We start from the raw sequence: 26,577 nt of genomic DNA, 5'->3' as shown, positions 1-26,577 counted from the left end.
TGGTTCTGTTTCTTCCCGTGTATAATCCCGTTATCTCACCTGTAGGTACCGGGTTTTTGATGTTTGTTGTCTGCGGGGTAAAAACCACTTTCCATTCCCTTCCATTGTAATGCAATACAATACAATGAAGTGTTTTCTTCCTCAGGGCAGAGAGCAAATTGTCATGTAATAAATAATTCAGCCGCACTAACCAGCTGTTGTGGAGCTGCAATGCTGGATGAATTAACATTTTCATTTTCTTGACCATAAATAGACCACTAAGTACAGACCAAATGGCAATTATGGTGGCAAACGTGACGTACATTCAAGGCATCATCACCATGTAATCAGCGTTAGATTTACTTCGAGAAATGTATATTCCCTTGCATCAGAACTATTTCAAGTATTTGCTTTTAAAGGCCTTTATGTATAACCGCAGCACCACAGAATAAAGTAGGACTGGTTTATATGACTGAAAGGAAACCATATGTCCAAAATCCATGGCCAACAAAGTGACGGGGCTCCTTGAGTTTTTGACAAGGAACTGATGGCACCTTACTTAAAAAGAACAACTAAGAATGCACTTCAATTCTTCAGGCAGCTTGATCTTAGCTTTAAATAACAAATCCAAAGAATGGTTTCTCTTCTATAACATGTCCAAACTTTCCTTTTATTTCATTTTGCTTTTGTTGTTTGAGAAACAAAATGGACACCATTTCCATAAAGCTGTTATACAGAGTTCAAGCCCGACTGCATAGTTGTAGGATTGCCTTTGGCCTGAACGCTGTAGCATATAAAGGAGCTTGTGTGGCTTCATCCAACATGTCTTAGAAGATCAATTACTGCCTTGTGAAGCAAATTGAAGACAATGGATTAAGGAATTTTTCTGAATAAATGAAAACAACAAGGTAAAACTTATCATTACTAAGAGCAATAACTTTCATGAACTTATTTTGTAATTATGTACAGTATTAATACCTACCATTGAGTAATTGCTCAAAGTATCCTAATTAGGGACACAATATTGTACAGTTTCATGGCATATTAAAAGTTGCATTCTGAAATTAACAAGAGTAAATTAACGCGACTTGCTTATAGTTTCTAGTTATGTCATGTTTTCTGATCGGTGAAAAAGCAACCACGAGTGATGTCGCAGTGTCTAACGCCGTACCTGCTCAGCGAGCTCAATTTGAGATAGTCAGCTCTACATCGCCCTCTACTGCGTTTTTCCTATGTTCAGCTGCATATTGACTATTGACTATATTACAGGCCAAAAATACTGTATGTGGGGTCATTTAACGCCATTATCTGACATTTATGCGCTGTAACTGAGTTGCTAAGGATACACAATTGCCGTTAGAAAGTTGGGATTGACTCTTTAGCACAGTCATTTAGAATTTTTATTCTTCTCTGCCAAACAATTTATAGCATATATACCAGCCGGGAGTACTTTTATACAACACAAGATCTTTAGATTATCCACCGAAGTACAAAAAAAACGACCTAGCCTAACCATAGAGATAAAATATGGGTTTCATAATTGTAAGCGATAAAAGGTTCATATAGGATTTATATTTTTTCCCAAGCACTTTTCTTGTGACATTAAAGACGTATTAAGAAGATGCAAAGCACTGACATCGCGAGATATGAGCTGTCAGAGTTACAAAAAGGTTTTCAAAGGAAACGGCCACAAATTTTATCGTTCACAGACGTGGTACTTTCTTGTAATGAAGGCTGATCTAAGGGAACAGTTTGGAAGTGACACTTTAGAAGTCATATAGCGGTCCTTTCATATTTACGCAAATCACAACCTAATGGCATTATGGTCCGCAAAATGCGTTTTAAAACATCTGAAATGACAGCGTGCCATTTTACAAGTTCTCATCAGACAGCGCATAGGAAAACGATAAATTCTTGTTTGGAGGCTCGTTTGAAGATCTGTTAATGGAAATAGCAGTAATGTAGTAATTAAAGATTTAAATGAAAGTTAACTCAAGTGCACAAATTAAAATAAACCTCTGCCAAAATAGTTACATATAATCCGGTACATCAGACTGGATTGCAGGAACAGAGAAATGAGAAAGCTCCACATTACAGTCAGCAAAGAAAAACATTAGTGGCTGTATGTTAATTCATAACTGCATCACCCAATAAAGCCAGAGCGATTGTTTCTATCGCGAGAGAGCATGTGGCCTGCAACTTATCACTCTTGTTTGCTGATGTATTCAAGGACCATGGAGCAGACTGATTTGATTGACCTTAGCACTTAACTATAAGTAATTTAAGTTCCAGCGCTTCCGGGCCTCATTACTCTTGCCGGTGTCTTGGGATGGCAGAACGCACAGCTCAGCAGCTCCTGAGCAGAACCAGCCGGATACGCCTCACCGGGGTCGGAGCCAGAAGGGCGGCTTCAGCGTCCTGGAAGCGCAGCAATACTATACATTACTACTTCCACTATTATATTTATTAATTAAATAAATAAATTTTTACATCTATTTGCTCAGGAAGATCTAAATGTGTCTTTTAGGATGTCTTACTTTTCCAGGGAGAAGAATTTTCTCCCTTTCGTTAATTTTTGAAGACAGTTCTTGTTTCCATGGCTAAATTCATTATACAAACGCTGTGTAAACGCTCCGTGCAAATGGGCAAGCATTGAAATTAATATCACTGTCACATCTCGTGCCAGGGCAAATCCACTCCGAGCTGGGCAAATTTGAAGCTGACGCCTGCCTCGAACAATCTGCCTTTAATTTTCACTTCTGGCGGCAGTCTCGCAAACTTAACTCCATTTCACTAGCACGGGCAGGAGGGGAGGGGGGCAGGCAGCCGGCCACTTGAAACTGGACACTGGCGTTTATTTTCTCAATTATCCATTAAGTGTAAATGGCAGAGTTAAAATGGAATATCTGCTGAAAGGAAATTTCTACCATTAGACAAATGCGTTTAATCTAATACCTGATTAGATAGAGAAGACATTTAAAGATAACAATCTACAACTTTATTTCCCCTTGATTGAAACAAGGTGAGGTCGAATTGAGTTAGCCTGGTTTCTTAAACACCGGTGCTTGCAGTTCTAATTGCCCGTCTGTCCATCTGCAACAATAAAGTCATCTTTTCTCTTTTAGCGTGTTTGTCTTAATTATTTCAGACTGATGCAGAACAATAACACTGGAGATTGAACGGGATATGTTGCCTTATGAAACACAGATGCATCACCAAAAAAGTTAAGTTTCATAGCTAACATTTAAACTTTTCCAGTAAGGTGAAGAGCTGAACATTCTCGATTGTACACAGCGATTAGGAACGAGTTTCCTCAATGGAGGTGTTTTTACGTGTTTTCTCCGTTTTTTCCCATTGATACCAATTACAGCAACTATTTGCTTCGCTCTCGCGCCGCAGTTTGAGGATAATCGAGATAGCCTGTTTTATTGACAGTGATTAGGATCACATACAGATGGTGCCATTTTCGGAGTGAAACACGTGGATGGAGAAGACATGCCATTGCAAAATTCAGAAGTATATGGGAGTATCAAAGTGTTCTGTCAACTTAGAGAGGTGGAACAGAGAGGGATATGGAAGACTAAAACAGGGAGAAGGGTTAGCTGCTTTTAATTTCATAAATTGTGCAGCCTCAGAGACTGTACCTCTTAGATTTTTTTTAAAGAAATCTGTTTTGACATTTGAAGTTCCAAGTGGTTTATTCAGAATCACAGCAGGGCAAGTTCGTGGTGGCAGAACAGGCAGGGTCAAAATCAGGAAGGCATTCCGAGGCAGGGCAAACAAGGAGTAGGGATTAAAACAGGAACAGGCTGGGTCAAAACCAGGCAGGCAGGGACCAGGCTCAGCAACATGCGTAATCAGGCAGATACACAATAGCAAAAACACTGAGACAAACTGGCACCAAGACAGAGACAAGAAGGGTATATAAAGGGCTGGGTTGACAAGGAGATGGGATGCAGGTGGCCAGGCAGGCAGGTGGAGGTGATCAGGAAATCAGGTGGGCTGGGGACAGGGCGGAGAGTGGGGCAGGGCCGGAACACAAGGGAACTGTAAACAAAAGCACATGTACAACACTGACAGACAGGGAGAAACACAAAAACAACAGCTAGGGGGCCGAAGTACTGACACCTACATTGACCAAATGTGCACCTTTCACCTAGTGCCATTCTGCTGTGTGTGACACATGAAGTGGGTGATTGGCAGCTGCAGGGCAGGCACAGAAAACAGCCTGGATTGGTACAGTTAACGTTAGCAACCAACAGCACCTTTGCCCATCTTCCAAGGACATTGGAATCAGGAAAGCTGCCCAGGATACCACCCCTCCAGGTGAGCAGGACTCTTCCACTCCCTGTACCTCTGGCTAATATCCTCGCTGGACACAGGCAGAAACACATGGCGGTGATTTCGAGCCAGCTACTTTAGTCTGCTCTGTCAGCGGTAGCATCCTGAATGTGGATCCCATCCATCATCCCATGTTGCCAAGGAAATAGGTTGTTCATCTCTTTTCCTGCAGTGTGCTATCATTGCATTTCAGTACAAATCGGACATTTTTAGTGTAATATGCATCCTGGCTGATACCTGGCTAATTTCGTAAAGTCATGCAGATGAAATTATGAGCTGTTTCATATACTGTTTCATCTTTCTTGAGAATGGGCATTTTGGTCATACATTAGTCTGAAATAAACCAGTACTGAATTTAGACATTAGTTTTCAGAGCTTCAAGGTTTAAGTATTACATCACAACACTTGTTACCATATACTGTATCAAGTATTATCATTGTTTTTAGTAGCTTCACAGAGTGACCATTTCAGATCTTGAAACAAGTTCTCAGAATCGGCTAAAACAGTAAGAAGTAAAACAAACATTAATTATGCTGATCATCACCAGGTTAGAGGTGGGAAAGATGCTGGACTCATCTGCTTTTTAAACCGTCGGAAATGGAGTCGGATAGCGTTTTAATACCACTCTCTCCCCACATGCTGCGTCGAGAGCCCGAGTTAGAAATGAGGTTCTGATTAGAACTGATTAAGGAGGCTGCCAGCGCACTTCACAAACCCACGGGCCAACACTGCTGCCAAGTTTTCAGCTGGATTCCAATGTGCATGTGTATTTTATTTACATGTTCCTGATTCACATTTCAGCCCTCTAGAATTATAATTACAGTTCTGAGTTCTCAGACCTGACTTCATAGAGGCGGATACAAGGAGAATTTATGCTGTGCCCACAGACAGCTTGTTTGTATGGATGAAAGATTTACATTAATAAACATAAGTCTGCATTAAACATTAGGTCAGCTTGTTTGGAAATGAAAATGCTTGCAGATATATAGGGAGTGCACTGTATCTGACTAAATATAGGAATTATTCGAACCACAACTAAGTCATGAAAATTAAAATTGTGCCCATTTTGTATATTATCACTCATGACCTTTTTTGTATTCATCTGCACTGAAAGGAGAACAGACAGATCTCAATCTACATCTCTTTCTTTTAAGTATTGGGAAAATTTTCATTTGGGACAGTCATTTATTTTCTGAAACTCTGAAATAATGTTGTTTTTTCATCTCCTCCGTTTCTCTGAATATAAATTAAAATAGCTGTGGCTATGACATTTTCTTTTCCGGTGACAGGGTACTCTGACTGTCTCTTTCTAATAATTAGTTAAAGCGCTGAAGAAGGAGAACTGCTGCTCTCCGCACGGCGGAAAGAATTCCTCGTAATCTGGAAACTTTGATTGCCCCGTCTGGGTGGATTGCTGAAAGACCACTTACAGGGGCAGGCATGAAGTTTGGTCTCTGTTTTTATGTTTGTTCCGCTCTGCGCTGAGTGACTAACACACAGGATGGGACATTCCACGCAGCCACCGAGAGGAAAGGAACACTCCGGCATCAGATTTTTTTTCTCACAGATCACAGACTGTTTACCATCTGTGACTCTAGGGATGTGACTCTAGTGGTCTGTCTGTGCAGCACTGCCTAATAGTAACGTGCAAAACAACATTTAAGACTATTAGAGCATCGCAACTACGGAAGGCTGAGGATGAAAGCTGTCATCGCCATTCTTAAGCCTTCTGATGGCTGACATTCTGAAGACACATCACATTATGTCACCCAAATGGTTAAAACTGTAAAGAAAAAGGATGTAAGAAGGCATGGAGGTGAAACGAGCAAGTTTTAGATTTAGGCTGATGGAGGAGCAGACGACAGTGAGGGTTATCCTCCCCTCCCATCAGTGAAAATCATAAAGCGACTTGCATGCCCTTTGCTGCTGCCCCTTAAGGAAAGATAAAGTTTCAGAAAACAAAACTGCTCTGAACCTTGGAAATATCTGGTGCTTTTTAACTGTAGGAAAACCACAAGTTATTTGACTGTCATGAAAAGCGCTGCCGAGTTGCAGGCTGTGCGCTTTTTGTTCCTGGAGTTTCATACTCACTGAACACCTCTTAAGAGAAGGGGTCACATCAACACTAGCTCTGTAAGCTAAATAACACTCTGTGCTGAAGACCCCAGGGGTGTTTTTAAAGTCGTGTTACACTGAGCTGGGTGTGTTGAAAGCAAACCCATTGAGACAACTCTATACAATACTCAAGCGCTCATTAACTAACACCATTTCAACCCTGTGTAGCGCAGAGTCTCCTTATCACCAGTGTTTTAAAAGAGTGGAACTACTGTACTTTGCATACAGTGTGATTTTGCTATATCTACCCACAGTAAGGGGTAAAATGTAATAACTGCTGTTGTGTACATAAGGGGGAGAGGGATCTCAGATGTTGAGTAGGGAGCCTACCCCTGTTGGTGTTGAGTAATGTCTGTAACTGTAGAAAGGCTGTTGGTGTTAAGCAGGTAGTCTATTCTAGTGTAAAAAGGCTGTATATAGCCATTGGTGTTGAGTAAAGCAATGTCTATAACTGTGCAGATGTGCTGTATGGCTGTTGGTGTTGAGTAGAGAGACGTATGTAACCGTAAGCAAGGCCGTATAGCCGTTAACGTTGAGTAGGGAGAAGTTTGTGGCTGTTCAGAGAAGCGGTCTGGTCACGGAAAGATGCAGGGATGTGGTCTGCGCAGAATGGCAGGGCGTGGAGATCAGCGGTATTGGTTTCGGCGCGGCACAGCCGGCTCTCCGAGGGGAGCGGGGAGGAATGCCATGTATTTCCCCTCACGAGCTCCCTGCCAGCCTGACTCCAGCAGGCGTCACGTGACCCCCGCTACCCGAAGAGTATCCGCAGAACCAAGGGGTCCGGCACTTAAAACAAATACGGGAGGAAATATTAAGACAGACAGCGGAAAAGCACTGGAATATAGCAGTCTGTTATGACACTTTTGGCCCCGACCACGAGCTGATGAGGGACCCAGCGATGAAAGGGTCAGGGTCATGTGACCCAGACACGGGAAACGTGTTTGTTTTAGGGCAGGGAAAGGGGCTCTATTGGTCCCAAAACACCTAAACCCAGGGGCTTAGGGCTGATTTAAGCTGGAACTAATTTGACAGGGAAGTGAACTGTTGAATATCTAATAGAGCTCATTAAATGGTGGAATATTCTTCAAGGCATTCCAGCTGTGCTATTTATTGTGATAGCATTAGCTGTGTAAGGCACAAAGCCAACTCTGTTAATGACCAACATACACCCTTCTGTATGCCACATCATGGCTGCTGATGCATTATGAGCGAATGATTTTGCTTGCCATGCACATATTTACTTGCTTCACTGTTTTGATGACAATTACATTGTTTATTTGCTTAGCTGACATACTTAGCTGTTTACATGGTTTTAGAAACGGATATTTAATGATAGAGTTCAGGTTAGGTACACTACTCAAGCATCCAATAGCAGTGCTCATCAAGGAATTGAACCTGCAATCTTTGGATCACCAACTGAGCTCCTTAACTACTTTATACAGTAAACATGCATGCACACACGGTCCAACACACACACACACACACACACGTAAACACACATATTATGCTCACAACACTTGTTCACATTCATTTGCCTTATGCTGGAAGACTGAATCAATATAAGAATATAGCACAGCGAACTTGACTTTGAAGTTTGATGACATGCATATGAAGTAATTTATGTTCAAGAGAGGTTGTTTTCACAAAATGTGTGCCGACCTTTACTTCTTCTTGTAACCACTAGGTGGCGATGTAAAGGCACAGAGTTGATAAGTTTGGCAATGTGGGTGAGCAGATGAGTTGGGTTCCCCTCTGGGTGGCATTTTTGTGACCCTACAGCAGCTGACATCAATTTGTTGGTTTCAGTATGGTTTGAGGTGAAGAGAGTCAAGATCCTGGTTAATTTGTTAAATGAACTTGAAACACTGCTAACACATGAAGACACATTTTTGATGACGTGTTTGAAAGCCTGCTGCACGGTCTTATTTACAAAGCAATCATCACCATCTAGGGTTGGATTTTGGAGTGTGGGGAAGTAGGGGCAGCAGTGTGGTGTAGTGGTAAGGAGCAGGGCCTGAAACCTAAAAGCTGCTGGTTCGATTCCCCACTTGGGTACTGTCATTACACCCACAATTGCCTCAGTAAAGATCCAGCTGTAAAAATGGATAAAAAATTGATAGTCACTCTAGGTAAAAAGAGCATCTGCTAAATGACAGTAATGTAATGTAGGGTCTTTCTGTCAGTCTACACTGTCAACAACAACTCAGTTAATTGAATTCTTAGCCTATTAAAGCTAAGACATTGAACACGAAGAGTTGTGATAGATTGTAATTCAATATGTGCTATAGAGAAAGGGCCACAGTATTGACATTTCCAGAATTCACTCCAGCACGTGACTAATAGCAGTCTGTACATATGCCTTTGCTCATGGTCACCAATGTGCAAATGAAATCCATCTTTGGCTATAAACCAAGGCCAGATATATTAGCCTTGGGCAACATTGTGAGTTCACACTGGATCTAGCATGTAATTTGAGATTCTGACTTATTAAACATGGTGTCATTAAATCAGCATCATCGTGATGCGTCATCATTACAAAACGTGATTGGGCCAGACATTGTATGTTATTTCTGATTTTATGGTTTGAAACATTTCCATATTATATGTCCTGGCCATGCCTTAGCTCTTCAAAGCCAATGACAGCCTGGGAATGTTCCTTCACATTGAGTCATTCTTCTGCTTTTTGCATTTACATAGCTCTATCTCCATGGTTCTTTTTTTCCTGCAGCTCTAGCTAATTTTTACTTTATTTCACTGTAAATGTGTAGCAACCTGGAAGGAAGGACATCTGTTTTAAGGACCTTCTGTCACACATACTACTGGAGGAGGCAGAGACATATTGCATGTTTTGTTGTACAACAAAAAGGGAACATGTGACACAATTAAATAAGACACTATATGATTATCATATGATATATCATGAATTGCTACATACTGTCCCTAATCAAACAACCATAAGCTGACAGGCTTTACAACTGACAGCACTTGAGGGAAGCATAAATATTACCTCAAACAAGGGCAAAAAAGGACTTTTCCACCCCACTACTGATCTGCAGGGCAGTGGTTTGTGGGAAATGCCTGTGAACCATTCAGCAAGATAGCTCATTAAATTAAAACCAGCCATGTCATGAAGCCACAACTTGCATACACTCCTACTGGGATGGAAGGAAAGGCCTTTTGTAAAGGGTTATATCAAAACATTTGAGGGCAGCTATACCTATTTGAAAATTACCCTAGCTCAACAGTATTTACAAGTCAGTCATAATAATATATGTATTTTTCCTATGAACACAAATAGGATTACTAGCTACTTGACAGTTGCAGTATGCCATTAGTTGACCAACTAACCCAATTGCAGTGCAATAGTAATTACAACCTCGCAGAATGCTGGCTGTAAATCAATATCTCAAACATCAAAATCTATACTCACAACCCTCCATATCCTCTCGCACAATGTACAGCCTTTTTAGCTTTCGATTACTGTCTCTATGAGCGATACAGCTGATAACAGACAAGGGGTTGTATAGAACAATTTGAGTTTCGTATTATTATTTTACACCAACACGTACAATTTCTTAAAATACATCATTATTTTACAACTGGCAAAACATACAGGCCATAAAAACTTCATTACTCCTGAGCTATGAGATGCAAAAGCAAATGGCAGATGTAACTTTGAATTCTACAAATGTGAAAACCAGTGTTATGGAGTGTCCAAAAGTCGTTATGAGGAGCGGGGTCGACGTCATTATTCTTTTGCTAACAGTGACAATAATGTCTTGAGTGATAAACAACAAGATGAAACACATATTTCATCACACCTTAAGCAAAAACACGAGAAAATTCCTCCACACCGTCGGCCAGGCTAATGTAGCGTGCACAGCAGATGCGCTTAACAGTGGTTAACGTCGCGCAAGCGTTTGTTGCCTCGGTGAATTTCTTTCATCTAGGTGCAAAAGCCGAAACACAGCACGCGTGCGAAATCAGGCTGCATGCATAATTAAACCGAGGGAGGGAGTGCGTCTGACAATGAAATAAGTGTACCATCTATAGTTCACTTTCAAGCAGCATCTCTCGACCCACTCAATGAAATGACGACTGAAAACGCGACGATGTTCTTCGTCTTGGATTAGCGGCTGGGTAATAGAAATGGTTGAGGGAATTCTGCAAGGTTACCCTCTAATTTGTTAACATGGATTGGGCACCTTCTCAAGACCAGTCCTGGAGCGGATCAGGGAGGTATGGCTTTAAACTCAAATGCAAGATGAAGGCTACTTAGTTAGCAATGACTGGTATGCTTGGCATGGTTGGCTGGTGCACATTGTTTTCATTGTGGTAGTCGTTAAAAAATACGGTATTTTTTAAGAACGAAATATTCGGCAGTGACTGTGTCCCTTGTGCAAACCACCTAAATTTAATTATTGCGATATGTTGTAACCCCTCGTTAACATACCTTCAGTAAGAAACGTGTTCATGATCCGAAGCAATTTTGGGGCCCAAACGCTATCAATAAATCTAGTATGAGTATTTCCTTCCAACGTTTCTCATGTGTGCAGGCTGACTCTTTTCCATTGTTTATTTAAAACGTTTTGACCAGTATATAGGGCATGGTTTTCTCTGGGATCATCACTAATGTTTGTTAAAATCCACGCTGAACATGTCTTAGTGTTTATGTCGTCGTTTTCAGTAATTTATAAACAAATGTCTCCGTTATGTGTACTGTGTATAATGCAGAAATAACTCACAAAGTGCGCATGTGGCAAAATTGAAGGGGCTGGAGATCTAGTGGGCTCCCAATCACGTGACACTCTCGAATGAATTAAAAAGATACCGGCATTGTACAATTTCTGGGTCAAGACATTATTTATATAGTTCGACGGTGACGGTCTATGGCAGCAGAGAGAGATTCTGAAAATGATATAAATGTTATTTCAAGTTGTGACGTTTTCTACTCTCAACACAAAATGCTGAAATTTACCGCGGCAAGCTTTATAAAAAATTCAGTTCCCAGGAAAAAAAATCACAGCACAAACTGATTCCCCATATTATAGCTGTCATGTTCTCACCCAGTGTACCCAGACTACAGTGTGTATTTAGCACCATATAAGGCTAATAGCATGTGTCCTTACCAAGCCTAATCCACATATACTATGCATTGTCACTGTTGCAAATACAAACACAGGCTACTGCTGATCTTACACCTGCTAAATACCTTTAGCTGGACAAAGTTAAGAAGGGCAAAATGCTGTTCACAGTCAAGAGTGTCAGTTGAGAATCAAAACTTCTTGTTTGACGGATTAGGTTTGTAGTGTTTGTCCAGAAAGTGACCATCAGATCTGTGTACTTTGCCCAAATCTGGCCTGCCAGCTGTTCTGTCCACAGGGCAACTGCAGTTAACAGGGAAACTATACTCAAAGCTTCAGTGACAAGTGATCATGGATATTTGCTTGAAAGGATATTACCACAATGCAGTACCTTATTTTTACTGACCAGATGAGTATGTTTGTCTTTTCTGATGTTTTAAGGTTGTGTGTTTTGGTGACGGTCCATAAACGTTTCCTAGCTGTTGAATTATTGACTGTCAGGTTTGTCACTGTTTGATCAGGCCTAAACTGGACAGATCAAGCAATGCATTAGGCATCTGAAAGGTAGGGAAACGGAATGTAACAAGGTGCAATGTAATAGTTTGCTTGACTCTTGCAGGTAATGTGTTGGATTCTGTAATGGCCTGTTATCAGTATTTTCATCTGATTAATCGATTTCAGTTACAGATTTGTTATTATATGTTTCATTTTAAAGTATAGACCCTTCTAGGAATGGAGAGCTGAATGCTCCATTGTGACAATGTTAGGCACAAAATCTACATGAAAGTATTTGAAACTAAGCAATGTGATTTAAACGTGTATGAGCTGCATTCTGTTGAAATAACCATTTTGTGCTGAAAATGGCCGGCAGGTAAATCCAATGGAAAGCTAAGTATGTATGCTATATAGGTGATCTTATATGTCTGTGTGTGATTTTATTTTTCACATTTTGAAACAACAGTGTAGCAAAGTATTACAAGATGGAGGGATTGTCAGGGAGACTGTCATTTGAATGTCGTTAGGTTTTAGAGATAAAATAAATGCATCTCAGGAACTTTTATTTTTATTGGTGCCTGTGTGCAATTCAGTTTGCACAAATGCACCCAAATATATGTGTTGTTTTGTGCTCCAGTCTCTCATGAAAGTCTCTCAATGAAAAAAAGGGACAGAATTGATTAGGGAGAACATCTTCAACACAGTGACAGGAAGTAGCCCTGTTTCTAATTAGCCAGTCACAAGTTGAAGGGTGGTCAGGACTGGGTTCAGCACAGATGGTGTCAGTGCTGAGAGCGGCTATAATCTATTCTGTCAGATGTATTTAAGTGTATTGTGAACGAGGAGGAGACAAGTGTAAAGACTCCAATTAACATGTGCATACATAATGTGCTTGAGGAGGGACTCAGCCAAAGGGGTGTGCTTTAAGACCTCGGGGAGCCGTCTTCTCAGCAGGGTGTCCCAACAGCTGGGCGTGAACAGCTGTTCAAACACAGCAGGAGAGGGGCGGAGCTTCAGCAGAGCAGTCATTCTAATTGCAGGGTCATGACGGCATCAGGGTTAAACATGCACCAGTCTTCCTCAACACACATCCAGCCTAAATGGCCACGAATAAGCACTTGGAGAAATGAAAAGAGAGAGAAGATGAAAACCGGTATTCTTTGACCTGAATGAATAGGTTGAAAAAATAAGGTGCAGTTCATTAAAGGCTTAGAACTTGTGGTCTTTCCATTGAGCGGAAGTATCTCTCTACTGTCTGGGCATTAATGGTTTGGGGCTCCTACTGACTGTGTACCTACCTCCTAATTCCCAAAGCTAAATTCTACTCACGGAGAGACAGGTTTTTAGCAGAGCTGCTACATTTTTGTCAAACTGGATTCCAAAGCCTCCTTGACAGCCCAAACTGCTGCTGCATTCAAAGTTGGCCTAAGGATGCGCTGCTTCTTTTACTTGGCTGTCTATAAAGAGTCACTCTGCCCCTGAAGGTTGCACGAGTTTGGCTTTAACTAATCCTGTTGATCTTTGATTTGGAGTCTTTAATATTTTTCAAGATTTACAGCATTAAAACAGCCATTATTATTAAGATCCCATGGACAAAAGTCATTGTCCTTAGCATTTCTGAAGCCTGACACTGAAATGTCCATGTATGTACTGGTTTTGTGAGGTAGTGTTGTGCTGTATCAGTTATTTAGGCTCATTAATAACAGATTGCTTTAAAGACACAACAAATCCAGATCAACGTGTGATTAACAACAAATCATGATTGGTAAACACTTCTAAAGCTAACATGATCTGATCAAAAGCCACGATGTGTGTATCATTTAAAAATCAGGGTCCAAAAGAGCTAACTCACAATATAAGTATAAAAAGTTCTTCCCAAAGACAGATTCTCTGTTCTGAACACAGAGTTTTTTATTTATTATTATTGGGTAACATTTTTGAAACAGTAAAATATTTTAATGGTTCTTCTTTCTGTTAGGACATGCCTTTCCTCAGGCAAATATCTGTTGCTTTGCAGGAACACTTTTTTTCTCTTTGAGTGGCAAACTTTATTTAGAGGTCTGTTGAGGCAAGAAGCAGACGTGTGCATTAGTTACCCATTGTACAAGAGAGCTGCATGAGTCAGAGAATCTCACACTGTGGTGATGGCATCTAGCACACATCAATGTCCGATGACACGATTCGACAGAATGTGTCATGTACTTTAGGAAAGTCCCATTTCTAACGATTCACTGGCAAGAGGTTTTTCAGTTTAAGGCGTGAAATAGTTCTGCAGGTACTCTGATTTTTAAAAAATGGTTCAAATTAAAGTGATTAAATGGTAAACCTAATGTGATCCTATGATAATCCTGTATCCTGTATAAATCCTATAATGTGGTCCTGTAATAATAGCCAACAAACATTAATACCTGGTCAAATCTTCTGTCAGATATTCTGTTCATGACTATTTTGTTGAACAGAACTGGTTTTGATAAATGTAGTGCAATATTGGGTTATACACATGGTTTAGTTAAGGCACATTGGTATTAAAAATGCCATGCAATATTAGGCTACATGCATGGCTTTAGTTGAGGCACAGTGCAGATCCTTCTTTTTTGTTGGTAGATATTATCTGCTGATCCCTTGCTTTACCTGAGATGGGCATGTATCAACCCGTCACATTGTGTGAGGTGTCTTTTCTCTGCTCCACCCTGAGGAAAACCACCAGGAGTGTTGACAGTAAAATGGGTGTAATTCATGCTTAGAAAGACCGCTAAAACAGGACCGTTTCAGTGAGCGTGTTGGAACAAACCTGCCTTTCAGAAATCCTGCCGCGTACCTTCTCTCCAGAGCTATTTACTGCTCTCCGGCTTGGAGTGACGCTTAGCGTTTAGCCTACGCTTGACTCTGGCCTGCCACGTCAAATGACTGTTTTCAGTTCTGTCTCTTGAGGAGACTTGCTGTTTTTTTTGTTGGTATATGTGTGTCTCTCCTGAGCTATGTTAATGAAGAGGAGTACCCCTCGGTGACTGTTGAAGTCAGTAAACCTAACACAGTGCTGCTCTGTTTGGAGGGAGCCCGGACTTTGTTTCTCATGCGCATGGTTTAAAAGCTGGAGATGAGTGGCTTCCTGTACAGGGGGAGGTAAGTCAGAAAAGGGTTACATAAGGAATATAACATGGTAAGCTGTGTGTGTGGGCACTTTGTATGGTCAGGCATTATGATGTTTCTGTCTGCTTAAACCCAAAAATTGTCATTTCCTGGATTCATTTTAAAGAAATCCTACAGCAACAGGTTTTGGTGAAAGCTAAAAGGGAGATAGAATCATTTCAGGACTTTTGAATTTGGTACTGTGAATGAAGTGAAAAAATGAATGTGGTTCTTACATTTTAAAATGCAATCTGCATCTTTTTCCTTATTTAAAGATAGAAAAAGGTAGTGAGGCCCACTGGTTAAGCGTTCTTTAGCAAGTACTACATTGTTTCTCCTTACTTTTTTTCTTTTTGTGAAAAAAGAAAGCGACCACCAAACACTCACAGCAGCTGAGGGGAGGATAATGGTGTTGTGTAACTGCTGTGGTGTGTGGGAAAAGGGTTTTATTGCAGGGGACGTGCATGCATGTTGGGAAGACATTATTTCAAAATCAGAAGCCATCGCTTGGAAAATTTTGTTGCTGTGAGAACTGAGCTCTGTTGATCCAAATTAATTCGAGTCAGTCTGCCTGTGGTCTTGACATTTAACCAAAACTGCTGACAGCATTATGTTTTTTTCTGTTATTAAAAAAAATCTATTATTGCTGAAATGTTGCTAGATTTCGTAGAGTCTCATTTATTTAATTTATTTAATTGAATGCACCTATTTAATTTAATAGGTGCTGCCTGCTGTACTGGCAATTGCCGTGCAGGTGCGAGTTCTAGGGGGGGCATACCTAGTCCCAGCCGTGGTTGATTTAGGTCGGTGTGAAAAGGACACCCCTACTGAGAAGCAGAAAGCAGGACAAAGAGGGAGTCCTCCTGCGTCTAACTAGTGAGAGGAGGGGCCGAGGACAGCACACGCTCAGCTGTGCCCCTCTCTCCCAGCAAACACATACACACACATGCATACACACACCCCACATCGGGCTGCTAATGGAGCTGATCTAATTTGGTGGTGACCCCCCCTCCACTTTTAGCTACTACCTTACGCACAGCTGCAGTCTCTCCCTACTCAATTCCTTCTTGCTCCAAAGGAGAATGAGTATTTCCACAGCTTCATCCATGGGACTGGTGTCTGTTCTGAGATAATATTCCAAGATCTCTTTAAGGATAAGCCTTACTGAGGGTTCTGTGGAGTAAATTGTAAAAAAAAAGGATCAAATCTGTTTTTATGTGAACAGAGGACAAAAAAAGTATTGAGCTAATTTGAATGTTGACATATGCTATGGCCAGTATTCCACCATTTTGTGAATGTGAAGTTAACCTTAAACACCCCTGCTTCTGTTTGCTATATGGCTGTAGTTCATGTTGACTTGGAGGCTGTCAGTGAAAACCGTGCACTGTAAACTATTGAGGGATATACGTTGAAGTCCAGACCCATTTTAATTACATTAGTAGAGAATATTTAAAAGCATGCCCAGGTTATCATCATGTCAACATCATGTCCAAGGTTTTTATTCTGTCATGTCAAAGCCTGTGACTGGTATGGTACATGGTATGGCCAAAACCACTGAGATATCCACACAAATAAACTGTTTTCCTCAGTAGTATATCTCCGTATTATCATGCTCAGGGCTGTAGGTGCTAGCAGAAACAGAATTCATTATATCTAAAAATGTGAAACAAAATGTAATCTGCTTGCATACTTAAAGCAAAACCATTGGCTTAGTCTGTGAGGTATAAACTGCTTAAGTTTTAGCATGCAATGCACAAAGAAGAAGCATCTCAAATGATCCTGGAAATGAATCTTCTACAGTGATTTTTTTTTTACAGTGAGTTTTTATCCAGCTATTTGTTTAGACCAAAGACCTCATTGTCTATCCTTAGTTCATCTAAAGCCATGGGGTATTGTAATTTGCCTCCCTTTATACAAGTAAGAACCGTCAGCATTGTGTTGAACTGGTAGATATACGTGACACTAAAGATTACACTTAAGAGTGCCCTTGAGTTATAGGGAACGCAAGGCCTTTATGAATAAGGGTCAGGTGACTGTCATGTCATATTCATGCTGGTGTCACCACGCACTGTGTGTCATGGGGGAGGAGGCAGAGTCCTATGTGTTCCACTGATGACTGAAAATCCAGGACTTTCGTGTTTTCCAGGGACTACGTGGGGGACAGAGAGGATCTACCCAGAAACACCGGCCACATGACAGGTGAGCACGTTCACAAACGGCTCGATCCTTTCCAAAATTCTCGGCATTGTCCCCTTTTTTCTGGAACTGGAGTTACATCAGTGCGACTCTCTTATATGATTCCAGACTTTGTCCCTGTTGCTTTTGGCCTGTCATTTTTTTTCCATTGTGTACATACCACTTTGAGCCTACAGAATGTTACTTGTTATGGTTTTCTTCAAAAAAAAAGCTTAAAATGCCTGTATTTTTTTATAGCATTTCGACTACAGCTGAAATAATAACTGTGTTGACATATAAACTGATAAAATATAAGCTTCCATTTTTATTTGATTGTATTTTTTCTTTTATTTGTTTGGTTGGTACCGTAACCTTAGTTCACATATCAACATTGTGCAATATCATACAGCTCCCAAGTCAGCCCTAGTCAAAGTCCGGATCCGGCGCCAGCACATATCTCACTGTTTTAATAATGTGGAATGAGGTTGAGCCGTAAATTTTAGGAACTGTAAGATGCTTAATTGCTGCCAGTGTTGCTGTGATTATGTCCTCAGGGACCCCCTCAGAAAAAAAATAAAAACACTCATCATTCTATCTCAGTGAGGTTTTTCCTGGAATCTTCCTGCGTTTGAGGGATTGTTAGCCATCTGGCACCAGGCAGCTCCAGCGTGCGTCTCATTCTGTTCCATGAGAAAGAAAACAACAACAAAAAAAAAAAAAGAACAGACCACTTTCACTGAGTAGGTGCTGTGGGGTCACGCAGCTTGGAAGTTGTCCATGCCTTCATGAAACACTCAGATCGATGCTGCCTTGATGCGTTGTGAACGGAAGAGTATGTCAGGGCTCTCCAATTGTTCAGTCATTAAAAGCACAAGATGAGCCCCATGGCTCAGGGCTGAAATTGTGTCATTTGCTTTGTTCTGCCAGGAACAGGGATGGGAAGGTCAGTCAGGGTCCCCATGTCATTGCGTCCTCTGCATCCTGAGACTCACGGGGGCTCCTAGAACTTACTCGCATAGCATAGCGAGTAAGTTCTAGGCGCGCATGCAAATATACCCCAATGCAGTTTCCCTCCTGGTGCACTGTGGGATTTGTAGTATGAAGAATAGTTGCAGTAGGCATGCATGTGTATGAGAGGAATTGCAAACAGCTCACCTTCCTGCATGGGTTCAGTGGTTGTTGGTGTAGTGATGAGGGGCTTAAATGCATCATTGGCAATGACTGAAGTTGGATCAAAAGGGGGAAATATTGATGAGGAGAGCTTGGGTTTCACTGATGAATGTGACAACACTTACAATGACAATCCCAGCCTCAGAGCAGGGCCAGCTCATTCCAAGGGTGCAGCTGTGTCATATGTTTCATGATAGGCTCTACAGTTGACTCAGTTACTGATGTATTGTCATGCTCATTTGGATTGCCGTTGATGGTTTGAAACGCCCAAAACGTAGACTGAAACGTTAACTTTTATCTTGACAGATTTCCGAAGTGATGAGACAGAGAAAGGCCCTCCTCTTCAATCACACACTTTGCGGGAATTTGAGCAGGTAGGTGACTCTGATAACCTGGGGGCTGGGGGTGGTGGGTTGATGGCATCAAATTGCTGCCTGTTTGAACGACACGCTGAAGCCTTTTGTTGTAGTGATGTAAGTGTACGGATGTTTCCTGGGTTACATGGCTGTTGACACTTGTGTCAGATCTCTCTGTGCGTTTGATGCCAAAAGACAAAGGGTAAGACAAAATTGCTGTGGGAGTCAGCACTACACTGGAGTGTTGTTTTTGTAGTTGTAGTTGTGTGTGAATGTGAATGCTTTAAAGAGGTGATGGATCTGAGTCAGTCTTATCGTGAGTTTTAAATATAGCGTAAACATCATCCACCACTTCTCTGCCTGTTCCCCGCCCTCTTCCCTGCCCAGCCCCATGGTGCGTTTCTCACATCTGACTGCTGCACAACACACACAGTCACCACGGAGTCATCAAGTCTTGTTTCTATCCGCGGCATTGTCTTTGTAAGATAAGACTCCCGCTGTTTACCCAGAATCCACACGCACGGCGAGATGGGAAGCCTACGTCTCCTCTGATTCTCTGCTGAATTCAAGCCGTCTATAAATGTATTCTGGGATCTGCGCCAGGTGGCTTGTGATATAACGTTCAATGTCACCCGCTTCAATTACCCGATCCCTCTGTAAAGGAAAGGGTCTTTGGAGGGGGAGCAGACTAGCTCTGGTTTTTTGGCAGGAGTGCTGATAAATGGAGCTGGAGCTCTGTGATTCTCGGTGCATGGTGGGTAATGGGATCTGGCCAGGTTTGCTCAGGGCACCAATATGCAGATTCCACACTTGCAGGATGCCGTGAATCAAGGGGAACCATAAATTACTTACTCCTATTCCACTTGCTCAAGAGGTCATTCTAGCTTTCTTTGAAGTTCAAACTGGCTTCTCAGGAGAGAGGAAGAGATGATTCAGGGGAGACTTCAGTTGTTACGGTGTGCTTTTAACCCACTCAGTTAGTAATAGTAAACATTTAGAAGAATGAAATGAGACAATAAAGCAAAATTGAGATTATCAAGAATAGAATGTTCTCTTATTCTGTGACATTCCACTGATGTTGTCATGAGCGGTAGGATTTCTTTGAGAATGAAGAATGGTTTAAGGTTAAAAGGTAAAATTTCAAGATTTGTGTTGTGCCAAAGTGGATCTGTTTTTGCATTCACCTGTAGCTCTCAAACTTTTTAGTGTTCTTTGGATTTTTGTCATATGAGACTTTTGTTTTTTATAAAGGCTATGACAGTGGCTTACTTTTTAGTGGTGACAGGAGACTATATGCAGACACAAAATTCTATACCCTGAGAGTGAAGTAGAGTTACGTCCAGTGTGGTGTGTGGCTGTTCCTGCAGTTAATTGCTTAAACAAATATGTGGTAATAAAACTTAGTAATAAATGAAAACCTGTTCCTGCTTTGTTAGTCGGTTGTTGGTTTGTTGGCTATATTTACATTTATTCGCATTCTAAATTATACTTTAGCACTTTGGTTAGACTGACCTCGGTAGACCGTTGGTGTCTAATTTCCATAGTCAAATCAGAGCAACAGAAAAAAAATGCTGCATGGTCCACTGATGAACAAAAACAAAGGCACAAGTTCTCTTTTAGAGTTCTTAAAACTGCATGCAGTGCAGTGGGTTGTTAATAGCTTGTTTCTGTTTCACACATGGTTGATCCACTGTTTGTCTGTACTTTCAAACCAAGCGCCAGGAAAAGCATTGCTTATACAAGTGGAAAGCGAGAAAGACCAATGTGACATTTTAGAAGGCAATTTGCAAAGCACAGTGGAGGCTCACTAAGTGTGATTTGTTTAAGAGGGAGGAGAGCTGATATCTTACAAAAGACCAAACCTGGATGTCGTTACTATAACTGGACTTGCAACCATATTCCATATTTCTGTTCGTTAAAGAAGTCAGTCGTCTTCCCTCCAGAAATGTGAACCTGCCAAAATAACATTTGTAACTGTCAAACAACTGCAATAGAAAGGATAAAAAAGAAATAGCTGTTCTTAAGTAACTCTTTATTATTACATTTTAGAAATTGAAAGCATATGCTGCCTATAAATGTAAATATAGATCCACCGCAAAATATTTAAATTGCCACACGGAGAAGGATTGCACATGATTTTGGTGTTTAAAGCCTCTTGACAAATTGCAAATGTTAACCTGTGATTTTAACCTTTTTAAAGAGCCCTGAAAAGACTAGCGTGTGTGCGTGTGTATGTGTACGTGTGTGTGTGTGTGTGTGTGTGTGTGTGTGCATATATATAATATGAGAGAGAGAAAGAGTTGTATAACAAAGGGAGAGAGACAGAGCTTTACGTTATATTACATTCATATATGTGTACAGTACATTAGAGCATACGTGATATAATATACAAGTATAAACAGAGTATACCAATATTTCCATTATTTTGCCAGCCTTGCTCACTGCAGCTGTCCTAGGACATTCGTGAAGAAAGGCATGTGTTTTTCCTGTGCGATGGTGTGAGAGGAAGCAGCATGCCAGCCCTGCATACCAGTGCAGCCAGGCCGCGGGGTGGGTGAAGCAGAACAGGACTGTGGATCCACTCGCTGATGGGCACGTCCTTCCCTCGCAGCACAGACCGGGCCTGTTCGCATGGGTATAACTGCTAGCATGTGTCTGACAGGGGGGATCTGGCCTCCATTATATTTTCTCTTCCGTCTCACATAAATTCGCTTTGATTGGTGGGTTATTATTCCCTGACTTGAGAGTGATACTTGATACAGTTAGTCTAAATTGCTTTCATTTCCAATATCGGGGAGGGATGGGGAAGGCTTCAACCCGGCCCTGCTGTCTGGAGCTCACGGCTGGGGAGATTTAGGCAACAGCATGGTTATGCATGCGGGGTCCAAGTATCAGTCGTCAGGCAGAAAGCTAGCTGGGTCAGAACGGTGCTAGCGCCACCATCTGGAGGGGATTACAGTAGCCTAAGTGCTCTCCCTTTTGATTGCTAACAGAACGGGACAGGAGAAAGGCCTAGACTGTTTAATTGCTCCCAGACATTAGCAATAAAATTGACAAAATCCTCTCGGTGAGGGGTCAGAGACATTATGCTGAATTATACATGCAGACAGTGTATTGGAGCACTGCATTTATGTTGATCTGCCTGCTCACTCCCAACAATTAAGATTCACTTATTTTTAAATATATTTTCGATTTGAATTATGCTAGATTCAGATTTGAATCATGGCATGAATGTAAAGCAATCTCATTCAGGATGCAGCCATGCTGCAATGATTTTGTGTCAGCCAGAGCAGAGCTTGAGGTTGAATGGGAACAAATACAAGCAAATGAAAAAAAAAATGTTATCTCTAGATTACTCTAGAATCTTGCAGTCTTGCTAAATTTTGTCATTGCAGTGCAATAGTCAGATCTTTACTGGGGTTAGAAGTCCATAAACCAATTATATTCCATGAGTCCAAACTACTCAGAAAAGTTGTATGAAAATGGAAAGAGGCGACATGAAGATTTGCTAATTTAATAACACCAGTTAACATAACCATGTTTTAAGAAATAACCTCTGTCAAATTTATGCCTGACAGCAACGGTCCTGCCAGTTCATTAAATGGTTACGATTACTGTAAATTATAACAAAAACAGTATGCAATTTGATTTTGCCAATTTCTGTAATATGCTCATCTCAGGGGGCCGGCATTATTCCACAACACTGATTCACGTCGAAATTGCAGCTATTTAGAGGAACCACCTAATAAGCCCCCTACCTTTAATGAAAAATGCATGCATTCACAAATAAAAGGGAGAAAATCATTTGATTTTTGTTCTGCTCTTCTTGGCAGCTCATTACGAACAGATTTGCTCTTAATGAGTTGCAGAGATGGTCTCTGCTCCGAATTAGACAGATATGTAAGCATTGCCATGTGTGGAGCAGACCTGTGCTTGTCTTTGCTCTGCTCGTCCGCTGCTCCTCACATACTCCCAACACTCCCTAGCTGCAGCACTCTGTGACCAGAAAAGAAAATGGGGGGGTTATTGGGGGAAGGAACTTGGAATGCTTTACACGTCTCTCTCCCGTTTAAATTAAATGTTCCTGGAAATGGTTTGTAAAACCATGTTGAAATCATGGATTTCTTGTAAGTTAAGAAGGTGTGTTATGGAAAGAATAAGCGGGGATGGTTGCTGTAGATCCCGTAAATGACTTGAAGGTGTGGTGTTGTTTCAGTGTGGATGCGGGCCAGTGGTTGGGTAAAAAACGAAAAAAGAACATCTGCTCTGCTCTTGTCTTCTTTGGTCAGGCTGTTGCTACTCTGTTTTACATGAATATTTAGTTTTACTGTGTATGCCCTTTTAAAGATGCACGTCTGCTTTATAAGAACAACTATGGGTGATTATTTTTATTTTGTGAAGTTGTAAAATCACATTGAGTTAAATTTTTCCCTATGAAAAAGAGTTAAGTTGTCTTAAATTCAAACCTGTAGGACCAAAGTTAATATTTGTTGAAATATTTAGAACTGTGCAATCCTGTCTGTTTTTGTAGGAAATGTAAAGCACATTGGTGTGAATTTAGTGAGTTGCAAAATCTGTCAGTGCCAAGTAATGAAATATTGTTTTTTGAGCAGAAATATCTCTTGTTAACTCTTGTAACATTCACAGTAATAGTGTGATTGCAGGGCACAGCAAAAGTGCGTGACATTTACCAGTGTGATGCTACGATGGGATTGCAGTCAAGTTAGAAAACTTGATAACAGAAATTATGCTCACTTTTCTCCCCCTTAGGAATTAAAATGAATCAGTGTGACAGGGAAACATCGGTCTGTAATCACATTTGCACTGACACAGTCTGTTCTTAATCGGAGGATAATTGTTTTGTTCTGTAAATGATTTTCAGATGAACCGTACCATGTAAAGTGACAATGCTAGAGCTGATGACGACCTGTACGGTTACTCTGAAATCACTTATTGCGGTTCATATCTGGGCTTGTGATTGCTTGCGTGCTTAAGGGATGTTTTGAAATATGTATGTTTTCCTGCAACCTTGAAACTGACGTTTGCCTTGCTGTACCATGTGAAAATGTTTACATTGCATATGAAACATCTATTCAACCATCAAACCTCTTGTAAAATACCTTAAATCCTGCAACAGAAGTTTTGCTGCGGAGGCAGGACTCATCAACATGTAGTCTGTCTTCCCCTAAACAAGAAGCAATGCTGACTCCAAGCAGAATGGAGTAATAATGTTTGTGAATGCTATGCCTATTATCGGTAATTGGGCACAAATAGGAGGTAGCTGAATGTTGCTTTAGTTTCAGTGCAAAATTAGAGCTAATAAGTCTCAGTATCCGTTTTCCCATAGCAGCAAAGCATGAAAGACTGAAAACAGAAAATGGAAATGAATACTTGTTTTAAAGTAGTACTGCAGCCATATTGGGACAAAATCAAATTTCAAAAGTCACCTGTTACCATTTGATAGTGATACAGTAATGTTGTGTGAAGTTGTTAAAATTTAAAATTTAAGTCAAATAAGCAGGAAGTGGTGGTGGGAATCCATGCAAATCAGGTGTGTTTAGGTGTTCAGGTGTGTTAAGTTAGGTGTGTTTTGACCTAATCTGTCTTGTATGCAATGTGCTGAAGTACTGTTGGGTCACAGTCGGCACGTGAAATCTGTGAAAGCTACCCTGGTGCTTGAATTTGAAATTGAATCCAAGTTTGATTCAAAGCACAGTGACCTCAGAGTGATGAGACGTACACTTGCCAATGGTGTTGTAAGACAGAGGTCTTAAAATATGCTTCATGCATGGACATGACTTATAAGGGCATTCTGTGTGCCTTTTAATACAAATTTACTTCTGTGCCATTTGAAATTAGATTTGGGATCTAACTTACATCTGAAGTTTCCATTATTCCAAACACCCATTGGGTGAATGGCTTTCCATATATTGTGTCATAATGTCGCCTGAACAGATGTGGAAGTGCCTTCAGATGATCCGTGGATCTAATAACCCATAGCTACCTTGCAGAGGCTTAAATACATGCAGACAAAAGGTTATGTAGACAGCTTAGTATGAGCACACACTGCAGTACTCTGAGACATTCTGTCACTGAGTTAGTAATGTAAGAATTATGTAATAGGACTATAAATCCATAAAGTATGATGTTAAAGATTATTCTCAGCCTTTTTAAAGTCTCCAGACTGAATTTAAGATACGGAAGTTGAACAGTCTTTTTATTGTCCTGCACTAATTCATATGATCTCTACTATGCTTGTCCAAAAAAACCTACAGTTATGCCAAAACTAAAGGAATGTCAAGATATTCAAAGCTTGTTATTGGAATTACTAACTGAAACATAACCAGGGATTATCATTCATCTTGAGCAAGATGGTAGCGTTGCTACAGAGGAAATGCAGAATCCTGTTTCATCTGATTTAATCTGATTCATTCAAGAAAGGCTTTGTTAGATGTCACTTTTAGCATTAAAGTGCTGATGACTAGTATTATCAGACTTAAAGAAAGCAACAGAAGCAGGAATCACACAAGCAGTTTGCTTCCCCAGGAAGTGATGATGGTACCAGAAAGTGATTCCAGTATTTGTGGATTTAGTGCAGTCTAGCCCCTTGAGGACAGGTATGGAGTTGACCTGACGACTACAGTTGGTTAATGTAGTGGTTGTGCAAATAGACTGAGTATCTGTGTTCTGAGTTTAATACAGTTCTCTCGGAGTTCAGCAGAGCAGGTGATGCACCGTACAGTGTGTGGGGGGTAGCGTGAAACTACAGTCAGGTGGAGCCCAACATCTGACAGTGTCCCTCTAAATGTGTGCATCCAGTCTACTGAGGGTCACCAGGCCTTGGGTGAAGCTCGCAGTGAGGTAGCAGGCTAATGTAGAGCTGCAGCAACTTTTACTGGATCTCCAGAATCAGAGTGGATAGAGACTGGTATACAGTTTGCTTATTTGGCCCTCAGAAGTACTATAGTAACAATTAACAACATGAATAATTTGTGAATATTTGTATATTTCAAAATAATCTTATGAAACCACTTTTAACCAAAACACAAATTCATGTCACTAATTATTAATTTGATAGTTCACATATGTAATCATTTTAGAGCTGATGTGTGGCTAGTGTAAATGACCATCTTATTACTTGTTTGCTGGAGGGCTAGAGTGTGTATACTTGATCTAGTTATAACAATAACCCTAAATGGAACTTATGACAACGCTCACCCTAACCCAAAATTTAACCTAATTCCAAACCCATGAGTTAACCCACAATTGACCATGTTAAATTATACAAATGATACAATAATGTGTGGGTATATAACAGGTTAAGAGTAACTGACTGCAGTTTGAGGGTTTTGTCTAATACATGTAAACAGTCTTCACCACCTTTTGAGCTATCACCACCCTCTGGTTACATGCTGTATTGCAGCTGGAAAAACTTAAGAAATACCATGCTCTGGAATATTGTAACAATCTGTATACCCTAAAAACCAATAACAAAGTTTTTTATTATCCCTGTATAATTTCTGTGATCAGGAACTTAATAAACTGCATATGTTCAGCAGAGAGGCAAGTTTTACTGTGATGTTGCGCGGAGCTAATGCTGGGGTTCGGTGCTCAAAGTAGGGGTTGGGCAAGACAATAGTGACATCACCCCTACGCCCCACAGCAGAGTGGCTCTTGGAAGACATGACTCCTAGTCTGCGGTATCACTGGACTTTGTCAGTCAGTGGGGGTTC

General features: G+C 40.9%; 1 protein-coding gene across 1 annotated transcript in view; it reads left to right on the top strand.

Annotated features, from left to right (window-relative positions):
- The first annotated feature begins 10,373 nt into the window (after positions 1-10,373).
- LOC118773109 (phosphodiesterase 4D interacting protein) overlaps positions 10,374-26,577 on the top strand; it is a 79,339-nt gene continuing 63,135 nt past the window's right edge. Inside the window, exons 1-3 of the mRNA XM_036521878.1 lie at positions 10,374-10,674; positions 17,290-17,342; positions 18,795-18,862. Coding sequence (XP_036377771.1) covers positions 10,628-10,674; positions 17,290-17,342; positions 18,795-18,862 — 168 coding nt within the window. The 5' untranslated portion in view covers positions 10,374-10,627. The remainder of the gene's footprint in view (positions 10,675-17,289; positions 17,343-18,794; positions 18,863-26,577) is intronic.

Source organism: Megalops cyprinoides, chromosome 2 (assembly GCF_013368585.1).
Source record: "Megalops cyprinoides isolate fMegCyp1 chromosome 2, fMegCyp1.pri, whole genome shotgun sequence".
In the NCBI taxonomy this organism is placed as follows: Eukaryota; Metazoa; Chordata; class Actinopteri; order Elopiformes; family Megalopidae; genus Megalops; species Megalops cyprinoides.
The sequence above is the reverse complement of the archived record's forward strand: the minus strand, read 5'-3'. Positions and strand labels throughout refer to the sequence as shown.